This window comes from Bufo gargarizans, chromosome 3 (assembly GCF_014858855.1).
Source record: "Bufo gargarizans isolate SCDJY-AF-19 chromosome 3, ASM1485885v1, whole genome shotgun sequence".
In the NCBI taxonomy this organism is placed as follows: domain Eukaryota; kingdom Metazoa; phylum Chordata; class Amphibia; order Anura; family Bufonidae; genus Bufo; species Bufo gargarizans.
The window spans coordinates 431,640,806-431,658,803 of NC_058082.1; the positions used below are offsets into that span (position 1 = coordinate 431,640,806).

A 17,998-nucleotide genomic window follows, 5' to 3' on the forward strand; every position below is an offset into this window, starting at 1 on the left:
CTCAGTGTTGGGTGCTGCAGTGCTGACATTACGTTAGTTCAACACAGACTAAGGGGTGAGAGAAAAGAAAAATACATTCAACGACAAGAGGGTGAGATTTTCAGACCTTCCTGTGCAGAAACACACACACTAATTAATATATATATATATATATATATATATATATATATATATATATATATATATATATATATATATACATACACACACACACACATATACACACACACACATATATACACACACACACAGAGAATGCCACCACAAGGGTATGTATGAAGTAACGACAGCTAGATAAGAGGAGCCTGCCAGGAGGCAAGCTTTGTTAAAGGCCTGAGCACACAAGTGAGGATTAGAACCAACATACCAGACAACTAAGAATGTGGGGCACAAATAAGGGACAGAGTTTTAAAGGTTTTTTTTAGGCTGAAGATATTGATGACCTATCCTCAGGATATCAGACTGGTGGTGGTGGGGTACACCAGCAAGGCCATTACATAGTGGACATAGTCTTCTGCTTCCGGAACCAGCAGCTGCGAAAAACACTTCATGGGTAGGGGTGTTGAATGTCGGGCCACCCACCCATTTGATATTGAGGCTAGATCATCAATATTTCCAGGATGTCAAACCCTTAGGGGTGGGCGATATAGGCGATATGCGATAAAAATTTGTGCCACGATATGGATTTTGTGCATATCGCCGGACCGCGATATGATTGCGCTCTCGGTGTGCACCATGTTTTCCTGAGCCGGCACAGTGGAGAAAGAGGGAGTCCCTCCCGCCCCACTGTGCGCGGCTGCCGCTGACCACCAATGAGAACAGAGTAGGAGGAGGAGGAGGAGGGGGGGAGGGACCGTGGCCACTGCGCCACCAATGACTGTGCCGGCCATATCCCGGCCCCTATGACTGCACGCTGCGATCCAACACAATTAACCCCTCAGTTGAGGGGTTAATCGCGCAGATCACAGCGTCCTGTCAGAGGTCGGGTGCCGGGAATGTTCTTCAGTCTCTGCATTGGTGGCAGTGGGCAGTTCCGATCGGAGTCCCAGCAGTGTAATGCTGGGGCTCCGATCGGTTACCATGGCAGCCAGGAGTCACGCTACTTAAGTCCTGGCTGCCATGGTATGTTAGTGAGCAGCATTATACTCGCGTGTGCAGTGGCCGCTCCTTCTCATAGGTCTGTGCGGTGCATTGCTAATGCTATAAGCATTAGCAATGCGCCGCACAGACAGAAGGAGCAACCGGCGGCCACGGCGCACAAGAGTATAATGCTGCTCACTAACATACCATGGCAGCCAGGACTTCAGCAGTGTTCTGACTGCCAGGTTAATCAATCGGAGCCCCACATTACATTGCTGGTACTCCGATCGGAACTGCCCACTGCCACCAATGATTTGGGGGGGGGGGGGGGAGGCTGGGGGGCACATGAGAGGCTGGCTGCCATGGTCATCTCCCTGCTGTTGTGTGCTCTATTAGGGTGAATATGTCAAGGGTTCTAGCTCTTAAAGAGGCTAATAGTTATTTAAAAAAAGTAAAAAAATAAAAAGTTTAAACCCCCCCCCCCCCCCCAATATATAGAAAACAATATATCGCGATATATATCGCACATGCTTAAAATTATATCTCAATATAGATTTTAGGCCATATCGCCCACCCCTACTTTTAAGCACAAAAATAAGATACTGATGAGATATATAAGCCAAACTCCATCCATGGAAGAACTACTTTAAAATCATAGGAATAAATCTGGCATAGCTGAATTAGGCAGGAGGAAAGGCGGTGTCAGACTGGGCAGTCCGGTAAGGTCACTCAGATTATTAACCCTTTAAACTTGCTCTGAACATCCGGATCAATGGAATGGTTATTTTTTTTTTTTCCCTATAAACAATACTGCAGGTGCAAGCTCAAAAGGGCTTGAGAAAGGCTTCATGTTGGAGCCGAAACGTTGCATCACCTATGGGTCAATAAACCACTATTTTCCACATTATCCTGGAGTGCTGCTCTATTTTTTTCGACTAATATTATATTTATATATATATATATATATATATATATATATACACACACACACACACACACACACACACACACACACATACATACACTCTGGGTATAGTCTTTAAAAAAAAAAAACTAATATTATGATGGACATAGAGGTCCATAACGGGAGGAATACAATGTGGCGTTCTAAGGAATTATAGTGATACAAGTAACAGGAGAAGTGGGATGACAGGTTCTCTTTAAAGGGAGTCTGTCATCAGCATTTTGACTTTACCCTTCCCATAGCTCCCTAGCATGCTTACAGTTAATAAAAACGTTACCTCTGGCATCAATCCTGGACTTATAAAACCATCAAAAGCGATCTTTATAACATATGCAAATGAGGGCTCGCAAGTGCCCAGGGGCAGCGTTACCCTCGGAAGGGGCGGGGGGAAAGCAATGAAAAGGCTGAGCAAGTAGGGCACCTACGAGGGTAACGCCCCCCCTGGGTACTTGAGAGCCCTCATTTGCATATGTTATAAAGATCGCTTTTGATGGTTTTATAAGTCCAGGATTGATGAAAGAGGTAACGTTTTTATTAACTGTAAGCATGCTAGGGAGCTATGGGAAGGGTTAAAAAAGTGAAATGTTGATGACAGACTCCCTTTAAAGCGAACCTGTCACCTGGATTTTGCGTATAGAGCTGAGGACATGGGTTGCTAGATGGCCGCTAGCACATCCGCAATACCCAGTCCCCATAGCTGTGTGCTTTTATTGTGTATAATAAAAAAAAAAAAAAAAAAAAAATCATGATTTTATAGATATGTAAATGAGGCTACTAACATTTCCAGAGGCCAGCACTGCCCCGCATCCTCTGAATCTCCTCCTTGCTCCCCAACGTCACAAAGCTAGAGCGCCGAAATCTCGCGATGAGCTAGCGCATGCGCAGTGTCGGCATGGTGTTCCTTCCCTGTGCATGCACTAGCTCACGCATCGCAAGATTACGGTGCTCTAGCTTTGTGACGTCGGGGAGCAAGGAGGAGATTCGGAGTATGCGGGGCGTGGCTGGGCTCCTTCACAGTGGGCATGGCTGGGCTCAGAGTCAGAGAAAGCTGGACTCCTCTGACAGGACTCATCTAAGGTTCATTTACATATCTATAAAATCGTTTGACATAATAAAAGCACACAGAGCTATGGGGACTGGGTATTGTGGATGTGCTAGCAGCGATCTAGCAGCCCATGTCCTCAGCTCTGTACACAAAATCCAGGTGACAGGTTCCCTTTTAAGATGAAAGATCAATCCATGGGTCACATGTAAGATTTGGGTGGAAGACCTGTGATCTCATTTGGTCAGATGATTGAGACCCCACCTTACTGAGGTTTCTCCTAGCGACCATGGGCCATGCCGGTTCATAGCATTTAAACAGTTAAGAGAAAATGATCATCGAAGAAAAATGAAAGCCTGGTGACCGAGTCATGAGGCTGGAATGAAGGGAAACTATATTAGGAATGCAGCCCCCATCCTCCACCTGCACCATTGCTGTGCCGCTGATTCACAGGCCTCGATTCAGTTTCCAGGAGTCTGTTTTCTGAGGTCATGTTTCCATTAGAAACTCAATGAAACACGGCTTCTTCCAGGTTTTTTTTTTTTCTATTTCCTTCCGAAGCTGCCTGATGTATTTTTAGACAAATGACTTTGTGAGATCAATGGTTGTACGTAAGCCACGATCGGTTTTCACATGGGCACAATTAGCTTGAGGAGAGTGGACGCGGAGCAGAAAAATGGCCCATTTTATGTTTGCTGTAAGGACAGGGCTGGGAACAAAGATAAATGGCTTCTCAAAAATGCATGTCTTTATCTACTAATGGAATGATTTCCTGTGCACTAAATACATCAATGTCACGGTCCTGATGAGAGCTCCCTCAGATATGTCAGCCTGGAAAGCATTCGAAATGGTGTCCGCACCCCCTCTTATAGTGTTACCGTAAGACCGGATACAGGCCGCCATATTAATTATTGTCCGTGTTGGGCCCACACCACATGGACAATTTTTAATATAAACCAGAGTAGTGCATGCCCTGGTAAGTGTGGAGAAATGGAGATGTGAATTGCCCTATTGATTTCTATGGGACCATGCACAGTCCAATATACACACAGATGGAAAATACATGCAGTTGACCTAGGCCTAAAGCTACCTGCACATGGGGGTGAGCTGTCCTGCAGAAAGTCTGCAGATATACACACTTTTTTTATTTTTCACAATCTATGCGGCTGGTCACTTTCTGCACGAAAAAAATAATAAAAAAATACGCTTTGCTGGTACAATATTACTCTGCAGTTTTTCCACATGAAAATCCGCACAGATAGCCTAAGAGATGAACAGGAATGCAGCTTCTCTAAACACAAAAACAACAACAAAAAAGTGCATTTATATACAGTAACTAAAAAAAAAAACAATTTTAATGTGGCTGTACAGCAATATATAGTGACAAGCAAAGGTAATGAAAAGCCGCTAAACTGTGAAGATACCGCGTCAGGTCACATTATGTACCTAGGCACATTTATGGCGAGGTTTTATGATCATGATGACGTCAGCTTATTTCCACAGGACCGTGCCTCTGAGAAACCAGAAATGCTGCCTGTGATGACCTGCGCCAAATCCATCATCTATTACTGAAATCATAGGCAGTGCACACCCAGGTTACATTTCCAATGAGGACATCAGAAAAAGGATGCCAGGAACTTAGGACTTGTGAATCGCACAATAAATGTGCAATTTTTTTTTTTTTTTAAATGGGACTTTGACAACTGAAGAACAAGTGCAAAGCTCTAGGACCCTACACTGATCAGTGATAACTGCAGATTCTTCTGTATAATATTGGTCATTTTTCTGCCAGCAAGAAGCTGGCCTGATCAGATAGCCCTTCAGAAAGGGGCCTAACCTCATTCATATCCGATAGAGGACTGACTCTCTGGGTATCTCCAGAATCAAATGTCTGAAGGTGCCATTGAGCTCAGGCAAGCACTGCGGCCTCTTCATTTTTTGCCATCTAAGCAACTTGTGAGATGAGGAAAGCTACTGGGATGCTATGGAAGGCTCTGAAGATCGACCCAATTCAAGAAAAAATAAATAAAAGTATCTGTATGAACTTGGTGACGGAGAACAACCATTTTTGGAGCACGTCTATTACTTTTTTAGTACCCCACATTAATGGCGCCATGATCAGAACACACTGTAAATATTATCAGGACGATAAGGAAATCTGTCACTATGTTTGGGGCCACTAAACCCCCTCTTCTTGGCTTCATCTGCCCAATACCCATACACCAAAGCTGCCAGACACATATCTCTGGTAATATTTTACATAAAGCAAAATGGCTGCTCGTGACAGGGTGGGGTGACATGCTGGCGGTTTAGAGGACCCAGACAGGTTCCCTTAAGTATCATCAGGGTTCCCCCATTACTGGTAACAAGTACAGGCCTTCACTAACACCCACTAAAAGAATACCTTTTACCCGTACCAGAGTGACGCGAGCTGGTTTCCATCTACTTGCCTTTTTAAATGGGTTGTCTAATGTGAACATTTATAGCGTATCCAAAGAATATGTCATAAATGAGACCTGCACCTATCTCAAAAGACAGCATGGACAGGGGGCCACGCATGCACAGCTCTCTCTATTCAGTCCTATGGGATTTCTGAAAATAATGAGTAAGCGCACTCAAAGTGCTTTAATTCAAGGCTGAAGACCGGGTTGTCCACAGCGTTGAACTAAACGCAGCCCAGGATCTACTCCATGCAAGTCTGTAATCTATTGGTACATCAAGGCTGACCACTGCGCTAAGGAGCTGCCAGAGGTCTACCAGTAGATCTACGGTAAATGTAAGAGGTAATACAGTAATAATAAAGCTGCATATCAAAATAACATGACATGGACAAATGGGGGAGGGTGGAGGTCAGCAGGATGGCTGGTGGTGAACATGGGGTACACATGCAGAGTCAAACAAGAAGTGTGCCAGCAGATCAGAGAATGGGATAACCTTTAATAGCTAAACCATAATTCTTAACCAAGTTCCATTTGACTCTTCACCTCTCTAGACACGAGTCACTCCGTTTACACCACGCCAGTTAATTTGTCCTTAAATATGCTACATTCACATTGCCATTGAATTACCTGTGTGAGGACCCCCGACTGAATCTGAAGAGGCTGGGCAGCAGGAGCTTGGGGCACAATGGGGACAGTACTGTCCATCCGAACAGGAAAACCGGAATGCTTGGCAGTTGCTTGAAGCCCAGCAGCTTGGGAAACAGAAAGCATTTAATGAACAATGAAGAGAGCTCCTCAAGCAAAATAACACTTCACATAATGCTTGTGGAACAGAGTGGTCAACGAAGGGGAAGCAACTATTTCTCCATTTCCCAAGCCCTGGCAGACTACCGAAAGCATGATTCCATTCATGAAAGTGTAATGGTCGCTCCATAAAATAGGTGGGGTCTTGGTGCTGAGAACCTACTGCTCACTGAAACAAAGGGTTCTGGTGCCTTCTGCTGTGACCAGATTTGCCTGCTTCTCCTTAAGTGGTGCGATCGGTGGGGGCCTCAGCACCTGGACCCCAACAATCAAAACTTTTGACATGTTACTACGACATGTAAAAAGTTTTAGAAAACAACAGGTACCCTTTAAGTTGTCCTTCACACATTCATCTCAGTTCCTACTGTAAAATGATCAATGTTTAAAAAAATATAAATAAAATAGTGCAGTTTTTACACTGGCCACTAGACATAAAATATGTTAAAGGGGTATTCCCATCACAGACAATGTCTGATAGGTGCGGGTCCCCACCTCTGGGACCCACGCCTACAAGGAGAATGGAGCGGGGAGAGCTGTGGCTGGAGGACCCCGGATTTCCCTGGGTCCGTCCACCACAAAGTGCTGCTCCCATAGAAGTGAATGGCAGCGCACCACACACTCATTCATTCATTTCTATGGGGCAGATGGAAATAGCCGAGCCAGCGCTCAGCTATTTTGGTGGCCCCATATAAATGAATGGAGGGTGGCTGTGCATGCGCCCTCCATTCATTTCCCCGCTCTGTACCTAGCGATATGCCCCCATTGTCTGTGATCTTTTAAGAGCAGCTACATGAGCCACAGACAATGGACAGGACCCTACTGACTTCTGTGGCAGAGTTTTCTAGGCATGCTCTGTGACCTGTCCAGAGGTCAGGAGGGAGCTGATGAGCTCTGATATCACCTACTGTGAATGGTGGATCCTGTGTTATCTATATAGAGGCGGTACCTGTCATTGTAATTCTATCTGTGATTATAATGAGGTGGCTACTGAAAAGTTACCTGTACAGAACAGAAAGTCTTGATTAGTGTTGGGCAAACTTCTGTTTTCAAGTTCGGCATACAAGTTTCGGGTTCAGGTTATCTAAGAAATCCATTATGGATTCCACTGCAACAGACCATAACTTAGTCTGTGGTAGCGGAATCTATAAGGCTCCTTTCACACGGGCAAGATTTCCGCGCGGGTGCAATGCGTGAGGTGAACGCATTGCACCCGCACTCATTCATTTCTATGGGGCTATGCACATAAGCGGTGATTTTCACACATCGCTTGTGCGTTGCGTGAAAATCGCAGCAAGTTGTATATTCAGCATTTTTCACGCAACGCAGGCCATATAGAAGTGAATGGGGCTGCGTGAAAATCGCAAGCATGCGAAAGCAAGTGCGGACGCGGTGCGTTTTCACGCACGGTTGCTAGGAGACTATCAGGATGGGGACCCGATCATTATTATTCTCCCTTATAACATGGTTATAAAGGGAAAATAATAGCATTCTTAATACAGAACGCAATGGTTATAAGGGAAAATAATAGCATTCTTAATACAGAACGCATAGTACAATAGGGCTGGAGGGGTTAAAAAATAAATAAAAAATAATTTAACTCCCCTTAATCCACTTGATCGCACAGCCCGACTTCTCTTCTGCCTTCATCTGTGAGGAAAAGGACCTGTGGTGACGTCACTGTGCTCATCACATGATCCAGCACCATGGTGATGGATCATGTGATGAGTGTAGTGACGTCACCACGGGTCCTTTTCCTCACAGATGAAGGCAGAAGAGAAGCCGGGCTGCGCGATCAAGTGGATTAAGGTAAGTTAAATTATTATATTTTTTTTTTAACCCCTCCAGCCCTATTTATCTATGCATTCCATATTAAGAATGCTATTATTATTCCTTATAACCATGCTATAAGGGAAAATAATACAATCCACAACACCTAACCCGAACTTCTGTGCAGAAGTTCGGGTACCAAACATGCCGATTTTTCTCATGCGAGTGCAAATCACATTAAAATGTTTTGTACTTGCGCGCAAAAAACGCGCATGTTCCCGCAACTCCCGTGTGAAACCAGCCTAACGGAATTCTTAGATATCCCGAACCTTGTACCCAAACTTGAAAACAGAAGTTTGCTCATCCCTAGTCTTGACATGAAATGTGAAAGTGTAAAAAAAAATCTGGATTATATACATTTCTAAGTACAGAAAGTAACATGGAAAATGTAACAAAAAATTCTGAAAAAAGACATGTTTAACATACAAATGTGATTCAAACAATGGTTCATTTTCTGATGACACAGTCCATTTAATGTGCATAGAATAGGAGCAGACACTAAGCTAAATATAAAAAAACAAGATACCTTGAAAGGCTGGGGGGCAAACGATAAAGGTTTGCTGGAATGGATCTGTTTGGGTGCAGAGCTGGGTGGCTCCAGGCTGAAGAGGAACTCCTTGCTGGGTAACACCAGTCACTGGGGCAGCAGATGGGGGGTAAAGCGCTGACTGATAGTTTAACAATGGCACATCAGCATTAGCCAGGGAAAGAGTCGCTGTAGCAGAAGAGCTTGAAGCCAGCACACTAGCCTGAAAGGGAAAGAAAAGGGTTAAAACATCCGGTAGATTTTCCAAACCAGTCACACGCCTGTAACCATAACAGCTGCTCGAAATGAACAGCTGGAAAGGTCTGCATTTTAGATGCCTGACTCAGTTGAAGGGGTTGGCCATGTCCTAACATTATGGGCACTAGGCTAGGAAACCCATTGCCCCTCACGTCTTACCGGCCACCAAGATTCAGTGTCCCCCACTACTGAAAACCGCCCCATTGCAGTTAAGATGGCGGCAGGCACTTGATTGACCCATGTATGAAAGCATTCAATGCATGTATCTGCGTGTGCACTGGCTGTTTTCAGCGCAAGTACAAAAGAAGCAGCGCCCACTGTAGACCATATCCATGGGCAGTGGGGACACTAAACCGGAGTGCTCAGGTAAGATATCAGGGGGATCGGGGTTTTCTAGGCTAGTGCCCAAAGGTTTAGGATATTAGAGATTTATTTTAGAAAGTGACCAAACTCTTTAAAGGGGATAGAAATCCATGAAATATGAGGGAGTGTCTGGACAATTTTTATTTTATTTTTATAAAAAGACAGCACTCGCCTTCTGAGAATCCCACCATTCCAGCCCCGCAACTACCGTCCCTGCCAGTCGGGAAGTGGTAATATTCTGTATAAGCCGCCATTACCACTACCAGCCAAATCAATGGCACGTGACTACTGAGACAGATTAGCACTCCTCCAGAAGGGAAAGAGCGAGATGCCTGTGACGCAGTTCTTGGATGGTACCAGCTAGTGTAGAGAGCAGTATGGGACACTTTCTCAGTAACGTTGATAAAACTAGAGATATCTGAAGGAAACGCTACCCATGTAATGACCTGCTCCCTCATGTACAAAGGATGGCGACTACAGGGAAGTCCCTGTGTGCAGCTGCCATGGCTGGCCTACATACCTGATTGTGCACAGTGTTCAACTGGTTATTAAAACTCATAGTCAGATTTGTGCTTGTGTTAGGAGCCACGTGAGTGGTGAAAGGACTCTTAATCTGGTTCACTGTGTCATACATATTGTTTCTCCTCTTGCATATCTCCATGTTCTGAAAACATGACTTTACACTGTGGATAACGAGATAGAATAACGTTAATATTGAAAAAAATAAAATAAAATGAGACCAACATTTAGAGAACAATTTGAAAGGTACTGCACCCTGAAGTAAAGGAAGCCCATATAAACAGGTACTATACACCTTAAGGGCGCTTTACACGGGGAGAGAATCCCTAAAATGATCACTAACGAGCGTTCATACAATGCTCGTTAGCGATTATCTGCCAGTGTAAATGTACCGCCGATTACCTGATGAACGAGCGAAACGCTTGCTCATTGGGTAATTCGATTGTTTGTGAGCACACAAAAATTATCGTCTACCAGCAGTAGATTGCGCTGTGTAATCACGATCTACTGCCGGCAAACGAGTCAGTATGGAGACGAGGGATGACATTCCCGATCACATGTACATGCAGCGGTCTCCTCCTCTGACGAGCAAGCGATTGTCGGGAAGAAAAAGCTTCCTTCCCGACAATCCGCTGCTCTGTCGTCCAATGTAAAGGAGTCTTTAGGCCCTGTTCACATCACGATAATGCACACAGGAAAGGCTCCCAAAGGATAACTCCAGCTGACGCCTGTGATGTATCCCACGGTATAGTCAGAGTGGAATAATTTGCCCATAGGTTCCCATTGCAAGAAGAAAAAGGTATACGTTTTTTTCCCTTCCGTATACCGTTTTATAGAACAGCATAGTGTACTACCCTTTTTGTGGTTTACCAGCAAAAGGGAGGCCAAAAGGATACTCTTTTGCCCTGTGTTGGGTTAACAGACATGGACACTGTTCGTGCGTATGCTGGTAACTTTTCTGGCGTCCTTGTGAAGCAGACGCCATTACCTTGATCTGAAGAGGGCCTAACATACAAGGCTTTCCGCTCCTACTGAAAATCTTCTCGCAAATAGATGGATATTTTTTTTGTAGCTGCACAATTAGGTCATCAAAAGCCAAACCACCCACCTAACTTCAGCTTCTATAAAATGCTGTAGTTGTGCTATGTGCACAGTACGTTCAATCATCTTTTTCATTCGCCTAATCAACTTTCAGGAAATAAGGTGCATACAGAATTACCACTGATTTTTATCTACTGTGCGTCTGGCATCGCTGCAGAACTTGAAGGACGAATTAAAAAAAGTTTAAAAATGAAAGCCTTGTGTGTCATCCAGAGAAGCGCTTAGCTGAAATTTTCCTGGAAGTACGCTTGAACAGGATGTTTCTGTGTGCCTGGTAACGTTCCTACTTACTGGTTACTGTGCGGGAAGTCCAGCAGATGATTCATGGTAACAAAAGGGTGATGTAAGGTTTTCATCGGAGTGATCCTCTTATCTGCGTCAATAGTCAACATTTTCTTCAGCAAGTCTATATATTCTCTTCTGTCTGCCTTCTCTGCCAACATATCTGTGCCTTCTAGGTCTGTCGACATGTTCACCTATTAAACGGGGGAGAAATTAACACCATGTAGGAGAGATGGCACCTAGTCCGGACATTTCTGACCTATTCTATGTAACACAGAACAAAAAAAACTATATACAGTATGGTGGACCTTCTTTAAAGGGGTTTTCCAAGACATATACTAATGACATCCTCTGAATAGGTCATCAGTATCTGACCGGTGGAGGGCCTGACATCCGGGACCCCCTCCAACCAGCTGTTTGAGAGGGCACCGATGCTCACAGTAGTGCCAGTGTCTTCACGCAGCTTTCCCTAGGCCATATGATGTCACATTCATCGGTCATATGGCCTAGGCGCAGCTAAGCCCCATTGAAGTGGAGCCGATTGCGATACCAAGCATAGCCTCTGTACAATGTACGGCGCTGTGCTTGGTAGGCTGCGATAAGGCCGCAGCACTCTGAGGGGCGCCGATGCTTTCTCAAAAAGCTGATCAGCCAGAGTCCCAGGTGTCGGACCCCCACCGATCAGATACGGATGACCTATCCAAATGATCCAGAGGATAGGTCATCAGTATATAAAAGTCTCAGAAAACCCTTTTAACAGGGTAGCACCAGAATCATAACTTATCAATTTGTAGGATAATCACAGATGACCGACCACTTAGATTCCCAACTATCATGAGAACAAGAGGGTCCCATGTCCTGTTAAGCACTGCAGCTCAATCGCTATGGGACTGGCAGAAAGCAATGAACTAGTCAGTCCTAAAGAAATTTAATTGGATCCCCTAAAGTGAGGAAAATTGGCTTCTACCTCACAGTTTTTTTTTGCCTTCCTCTGGATCAACTTGCAGGATGACAGGCTGAACTAGATGGAAAAATGTCTTTTTTCGGCCTTATGTTATGTACTATGATCAGCAGTAGTGCGCATCCTCGACCGCTAATCCATGCAAACATGGCACCCACTACTTCTCATGACAAGTAGGGATCTTAGTGGACAGAGCAGAGCTCCCTGTAATCAGACACTTATCCCGTGGATAGATGATAAGTTATAATTGTAGCATAACAGGCAAACCATAAAAATATCTGCGGGCTGGCCTGGTACTGAAATAAATAGGTCAGACACAGACTACAGACAAACATGATACTGCGTCAAGGGAAAAGGAAGACAGCGGCCCCTTCCTATTCACTATTCGCTCTCCGTACAACTAATGCTGCTTATCTGGGGCGTCATTTAGCCCTCATGAACACAGATCCAACACTCACTTGTGCCATGTCATCTAAACAGTTGAAGATGTACTTGCGAGCCTCTTTAGATTTTATTCCAGTTTCCATTTCATGCTCTTCTGGCGTCTGCACAGGAGATAAACAATAAATGGCTGTAAAGGCACACTACCATCAAAAGTGACATTATTACATATTAACCGATGTAATTAATATTTTATGCATTATTTTACACAAAAAAACGGATGGTGTTCTGGATGTAATCTTTTGAAGTCCTTCCATGTCCCTCTACGTCAACCTTTTGTTTGGACTTTTAGCATGGCCATCGTCATGATGGATGCATACAGTTGTATTATTGTAATGGATCCGTTTTTTGCAGATCCATGACGGACCCACCCAAAACGTGAGTGTGAAAGTAGCCTTAGAGCATCACAGATTACGCCAATAAGTGCAACCCTCTTCTGTGGACATCTTTATCTAGGCCTATCTGGAGAACAAGTCATACTGTTATCCTAATTCTATTCAAATAAAGATGTGCTCCAGGACTCCATATAATCTTGTATTTGATTCCGGCTTCTAAAAAAAATAATCTCAAACAAGGGTATAAAACAAAAACAAAAAAAAATTAAAATAAAAAAACACAACAACAATAACAAAAAACAATAACAAAAAACAATAATAATAATTAATAATAAAAAAGACACTTACGCATTTCAAACTACACATAGTAAGTTTTTACTCATAGCCTGATGCCCAATTCTATTCCTACTACTACATAATAACATATCCCCCTTCACAGCAGTAGTAAACTTACATGGGTTACCTATCTCTTCTATAGAAGGTTTATATCGGTGCTGACCACTACCGAAGGACAATATTTTGTATTTCATTTTCAGTGGCATAGTACTGCCGAAATGCAAAAAAATAAAAATAAAATAATATTCTTTAAAAAAAAAAAAAAAGCCTCCATCTTGATTGAAGGTCCTGCGTTTAGTGACCAACTCTCAGATTCTGCAAAGCACATGCAACAGACATACTTCATGAGATGCCAACCTTCAGACATACGCTTTGGATGGCTTCCAAATCTCTACAGCAAACCCACGTGTATTGTAAGAATTAGCGGTCAGTTTCCCTCCCACCCAGACGCATGCAGATGACATGTCAGAATACATTTTAATTTTACCTTTAACCTCCATAATGGGTAGCCCAGATCTGGGTCTCGATTGAAAAATCTGGAAGTCTTTGTTCCAGCACTGAGAAGGTACTCTGCAGGAAGTCCTTGTGTCTGGGAGATGTACCTTATCTGAAACACACAATAATGGCAGCAATTTAACATGCGGCGATGACAGCTTTTCAGACTCGAGGTTTAGTTTGATCATGAAAGAGAGAGACCTTGAAGAAAAAATATTTTTTTTTATAAAGAGAACAGCTGAAAATGAAAAAGCCATTAAGGGGTTTGTACTTTTAAAGATGAAGGGAAGAGGCGCACGTATCTGTCACATCCAGATTATCGGTCAGGCAGACAGGACGTCGGCAGCAGCAGGCTGGCAAATATCCGATTCCACAAAAACAAGCACCTTTCCAATGACGTCAAGCTTTATGGTCATAGAATTTAGATATACAGCTAAACTACCAAAAAGTAGAGCTCCAGCAATACGTCAATGAAAAAAAAAAAACGTCCATTACCCGTGGATTTTAGGCTCTGTACCTGTCTGCTACTTGATTTCTTTAACTTGCCATCCATAACCCGGCTGCGCAGAGAACTGCACCCACATGAATGGGGCTGTGCTGCAATTTCCTGCACGGTGGGCGACTGTACTGTGAAGGTGATGCAGGACTACATGCTCAGGTTCGTGGGGAACCCAGATAATATTTGATGAAAAGTGGATCCAAGTTTGGAGTCTTCCGGTCAAGTCACCTTAAAGGAACGCTAAATCTAGAGGTGAATGCAAATGTAACCTAAAAATATAGTTGTCCCCGCTGTTTGTGGCAGGATTGTGGAGAAAATACTGCAAAATGACAATCGGACTTGTAGAAATCATGGACAGAACATAGAGGATAATCTGCTGCTGAGCTCCTCCATCTTTGGATGATGGATGGCTAAGGGGTGGGGCTTGGCTAATGGGTGGGGCTTACCAAGCTTTTTGTCCTACTGCAGACTTTGTTTTCTCTGTACTTTTGGGCCAGTATACATTAATATACTGTTTTTTTTCCACCTTTTCTGTACCGGAAATTTCAGCAGACTGCTCTTTCTTATACAGTGGGTCTGCCAAAAAAACAACTCTGCAGTACACTTTTTTTAACTAACTGAAGTCAATGAGCCTTCAGTCAAAGATACACACTGGAATAAGTTCCTGACTTCTACCTACGACAGAAGGCTTGAACACAGTCTGAACTGCAGTTAAAGGGGTCTAAGAAAGGGGTCTAAGTCTAAGAAAGCTAGAACCAACCCTTTACCACACATGGAACCAGAGTTCTTCTCATTCATTGGTCTAATTGCTCTGCTAGATTTAATTCAGGCTGGCAGCTCAGGGGGCGTGTCCTTTCTGCTGTACCTCTTTCCCTGCAACTGCCACAGAAGTTATAGTTGGTGACAGTTAAAGATTTAAACTGACCAGCGCGGCCAGCTCAGTGGGGTGGACAAGAACAAACAGCAGGTGGCGCTATACAGAGACATTTTATTGAATAACTTGGTGGCTATACTAAATTTTTAATTACATGCATCTACAAAAATATTCAAATCCAGGTGCTGGTTTGAAAAATGCCAAATATCTTTCATGGCACAACCCCTTTAAACCTGCTTCAATGTACTTCAAGCTTCGGAAAAAGACCGAACGCCATTCACAGTGGTGAGAAACGGGTTATAAAGGTCTGAACATTTCTAAATTAACAGCAGATTACATGTTTAAGTGTAACTAATGTAAGGCCTCATGCACACGACCGTAGCTTTGGTCAACATCTCAGCATTTTTTGAGGATCAGTTGTGGACCCATTCATTTCAATGTGACCACGCCAAAAAAAAAAAAAAAAAGAAAAAAGGTCCTATTCTATTCTAGTCCAGTTTGCAGACAAGAACAGGCATTCAAAACATACTGTGGGACAGGCGGAAGGGCAAACGCGGGCAGCACACGGCTGGAGTCTGTTTTGCGGATCCTCTATTTACAGATCACTAAAACCGATACGGTCTGTGCAGGTGGCCTGGAGGGTTAGGTAAGGGTTAAGTGAAGCTCTCCAGACAAGGCCAGTGGTCCTGCATCTTCAGCAAGCTGGCCTGCCAAGCTATTATAATTAGTAGGGCTCTGTGGGATAGATCATGATGCAGGTCGTCCCATCTTCTCGCCACGTACAGCTGGAGGGGACGTGGAGTGGCGGTAAATCTGTGACTCGTGTGCGACCACAAGCAAGCCGAGAGCAGAGCCAGAAGTGGCTGAAAAGTTGTGCTGAAGTTGGCACTTTACGATTTGTGGCGGTGCACTTATATATGAAGAGTATAAGTACATACAGACCTTTCTAAAGATGAATGCACAAAACAATAAGTGTCTTCACAGGGCGTGCCAGAGACGAAAAGCTGATCATATCGGAAAACAAGCCGTCTTCCCACCCACAGCACAGATAAGATTCTCAGAAGATGGGCTCGCTCCAGGGAAACCACCCGACTGCGGCCATTTATTTTTAACTGCTGAAAGCCAGATTTCCTCTGGAAAGTTACTAAGTGTGTCAAAGGGCTGGTCACTGCGGCTGCACAGGCAATCATTTACAGCTTTGGCAGTTAGGGAGCAGGCGCGCTGACAGGTCATCACGTCCAACACGTCACTAGTTCACTGCCCAAACAAGATGACTAAGTAGCCTACAGCAACCAATCAGATTCCACCTTTAATTTTTCACAGATCCTTTGGGAAATGTAAGGTGGGATCTGATTGGTTGCTAGGGGCAAGTAAGCCAGTTTTCCTACACCCCAGTTTGATAAAAATCACCTCGTACAAGGACAAGACCCCAGGGCTACCTCCATAAAGCGCGATGCAGCTTTATTCCTGGAAACAGCCGGATGATGAACACTGCATAGCGAGGCCTGGAAAATCATTACTCATTCCCCCGTCATATGGTACCTAAGTAGTCCCTGCAGGCACAACCAGGAAGCGCTGCAGGATTTTTCTGGCGATGCCGACTCTCAAAGGACGCACTGGATCCTAGGTGATGTCAAATTATTTACCAGCAGGATTTCTACTGACGAGTATGAGTAGTACTGATGAGCTATCCTCGGGATAGGCCCAAGTATCTGATAGGCGGGGGTCCAATGCCTGGCGCCCCCACCGATCGGCTGTTTGAAGAGGTTGTGGTGGCACTCAACAAAGCTAACCAACCACAGCGCCGTTCACTGTATAGTGGCTGTGCTTGGTATTGCAGCTCAGCCCCATTCACTGTAAGTAGCGTGAGCTGCGCCTAGGCCATGGGACGTCACTGGCCCAAAAGGCCACGGCACTCACAGGAGCGCTGCAGTCTCTTCAAACAGCTGATTAGCGGGAGTCAGACTCTCACTGATCAGATACTGATGACCTATACTGAGGATAGGTCAGCACTTTAAAAATCCATTTAAGCCACACCGCGACACTACAGAGCCATTCTATGTGGTGTGTAAGGCACCATATTACAGAGGAATTCTCCCCTAGAATTTTTTTTCTTTCTGCTGGTTTCTGTACAAAATTGGAAACAGAGGTATGAGCCCATAGGCCTCAGCAATGTGCCACCTTTAATTTATTCTCCCACTTGAAATCAGATAGTGACACATTGTGGGAGATTTATCAAAACTGGTGTAAAGGAAAACTGGCTTAGTTGCCCATAGCAACCAATCAGATTGATCCTTTCATTTTCCAAAGGAACGCTGAAAAATGAAAGGTGGAATCCGATTGGTTGCTCGGGCTAACTAAGCCAGTTTTCCTTTACACCAGTTTTGATGACTCTCCTGTACATTTTTTATTTTATTTTCTGTACAAGATAATGGGTCCATAGACTCGTTCACTGTGATAGGAGAGTTTCCTAGACATGCTCTGTATAGAGGTCACAGTGCGGGGAACGGAGTACATAAGTTTGACCATAACCTTTTGTGAAAGTATAGATAACACACAATCTACCAGAGGTAATATCAGTCACTGTAATCCTGCCTGTAATAAGGAGATGACTGTTGAAAAGCTCTATCTAGAGAACAAGAAATCAACATTATTTAATATCCTCAGATATCTTCAGAACAGCTCATCAGTATCTAATCAATGGGGGTCCGACCCCAGGCAAACAACGGCCTTCATGATGGTTTCCCTAAGCCGTGTGACGTTTCGTTCGTCGGTCACATGGCCTAATTATTAAGCCTGATCACAATGTGCTTGTGTGTGGTGCAGCCTCAGCAAACTACATAATGAAGA

At 44.1% G+C, this 17,998-nt stretch overlaps 1 protein-coding gene across 6 annotated transcripts in view; it reads right to left on the reverse strand.

The window, feature by feature from the left end:
- HIPK1 (homeodomain interacting protein kinase 1) overlaps window positions 1-17,998 on the reverse strand; it is a 71,366-nt gene that overhangs the window by 13,752 nt on the left and 39,616 nt on the right. For all 6 annotated transcript variants that reach the window (XM_044283465.1, XM_044283466.1, XM_044283468.1 and 3 more), the window contains 6 exons: window positions 13,768-13,887; window positions 12,627-12,713; window positions 11,217-11,401; window positions 9,826-9,988; window positions 8,685-8,907; window positions 6,155-6,279 (listed from right to left, as the gene is read on the reverse strand). In XM_044283465.1, the coding sequence (XP_044139400.1) occupies window positions 6,155-6,279; window positions 8,685-8,907; window positions 9,826-9,988; window positions 11,217-11,401; window positions 12,627-12,713; window positions 13,768-13,887 (903 nt within the window). The remainder of the gene's footprint in view (window positions 1-6,154; window positions 6,280-8,684; window positions 8,908-9,825; window positions 9,989-11,216; window positions 11,402-12,626; window positions 12,714-13,767; window positions 13,888-17,998) is intronic.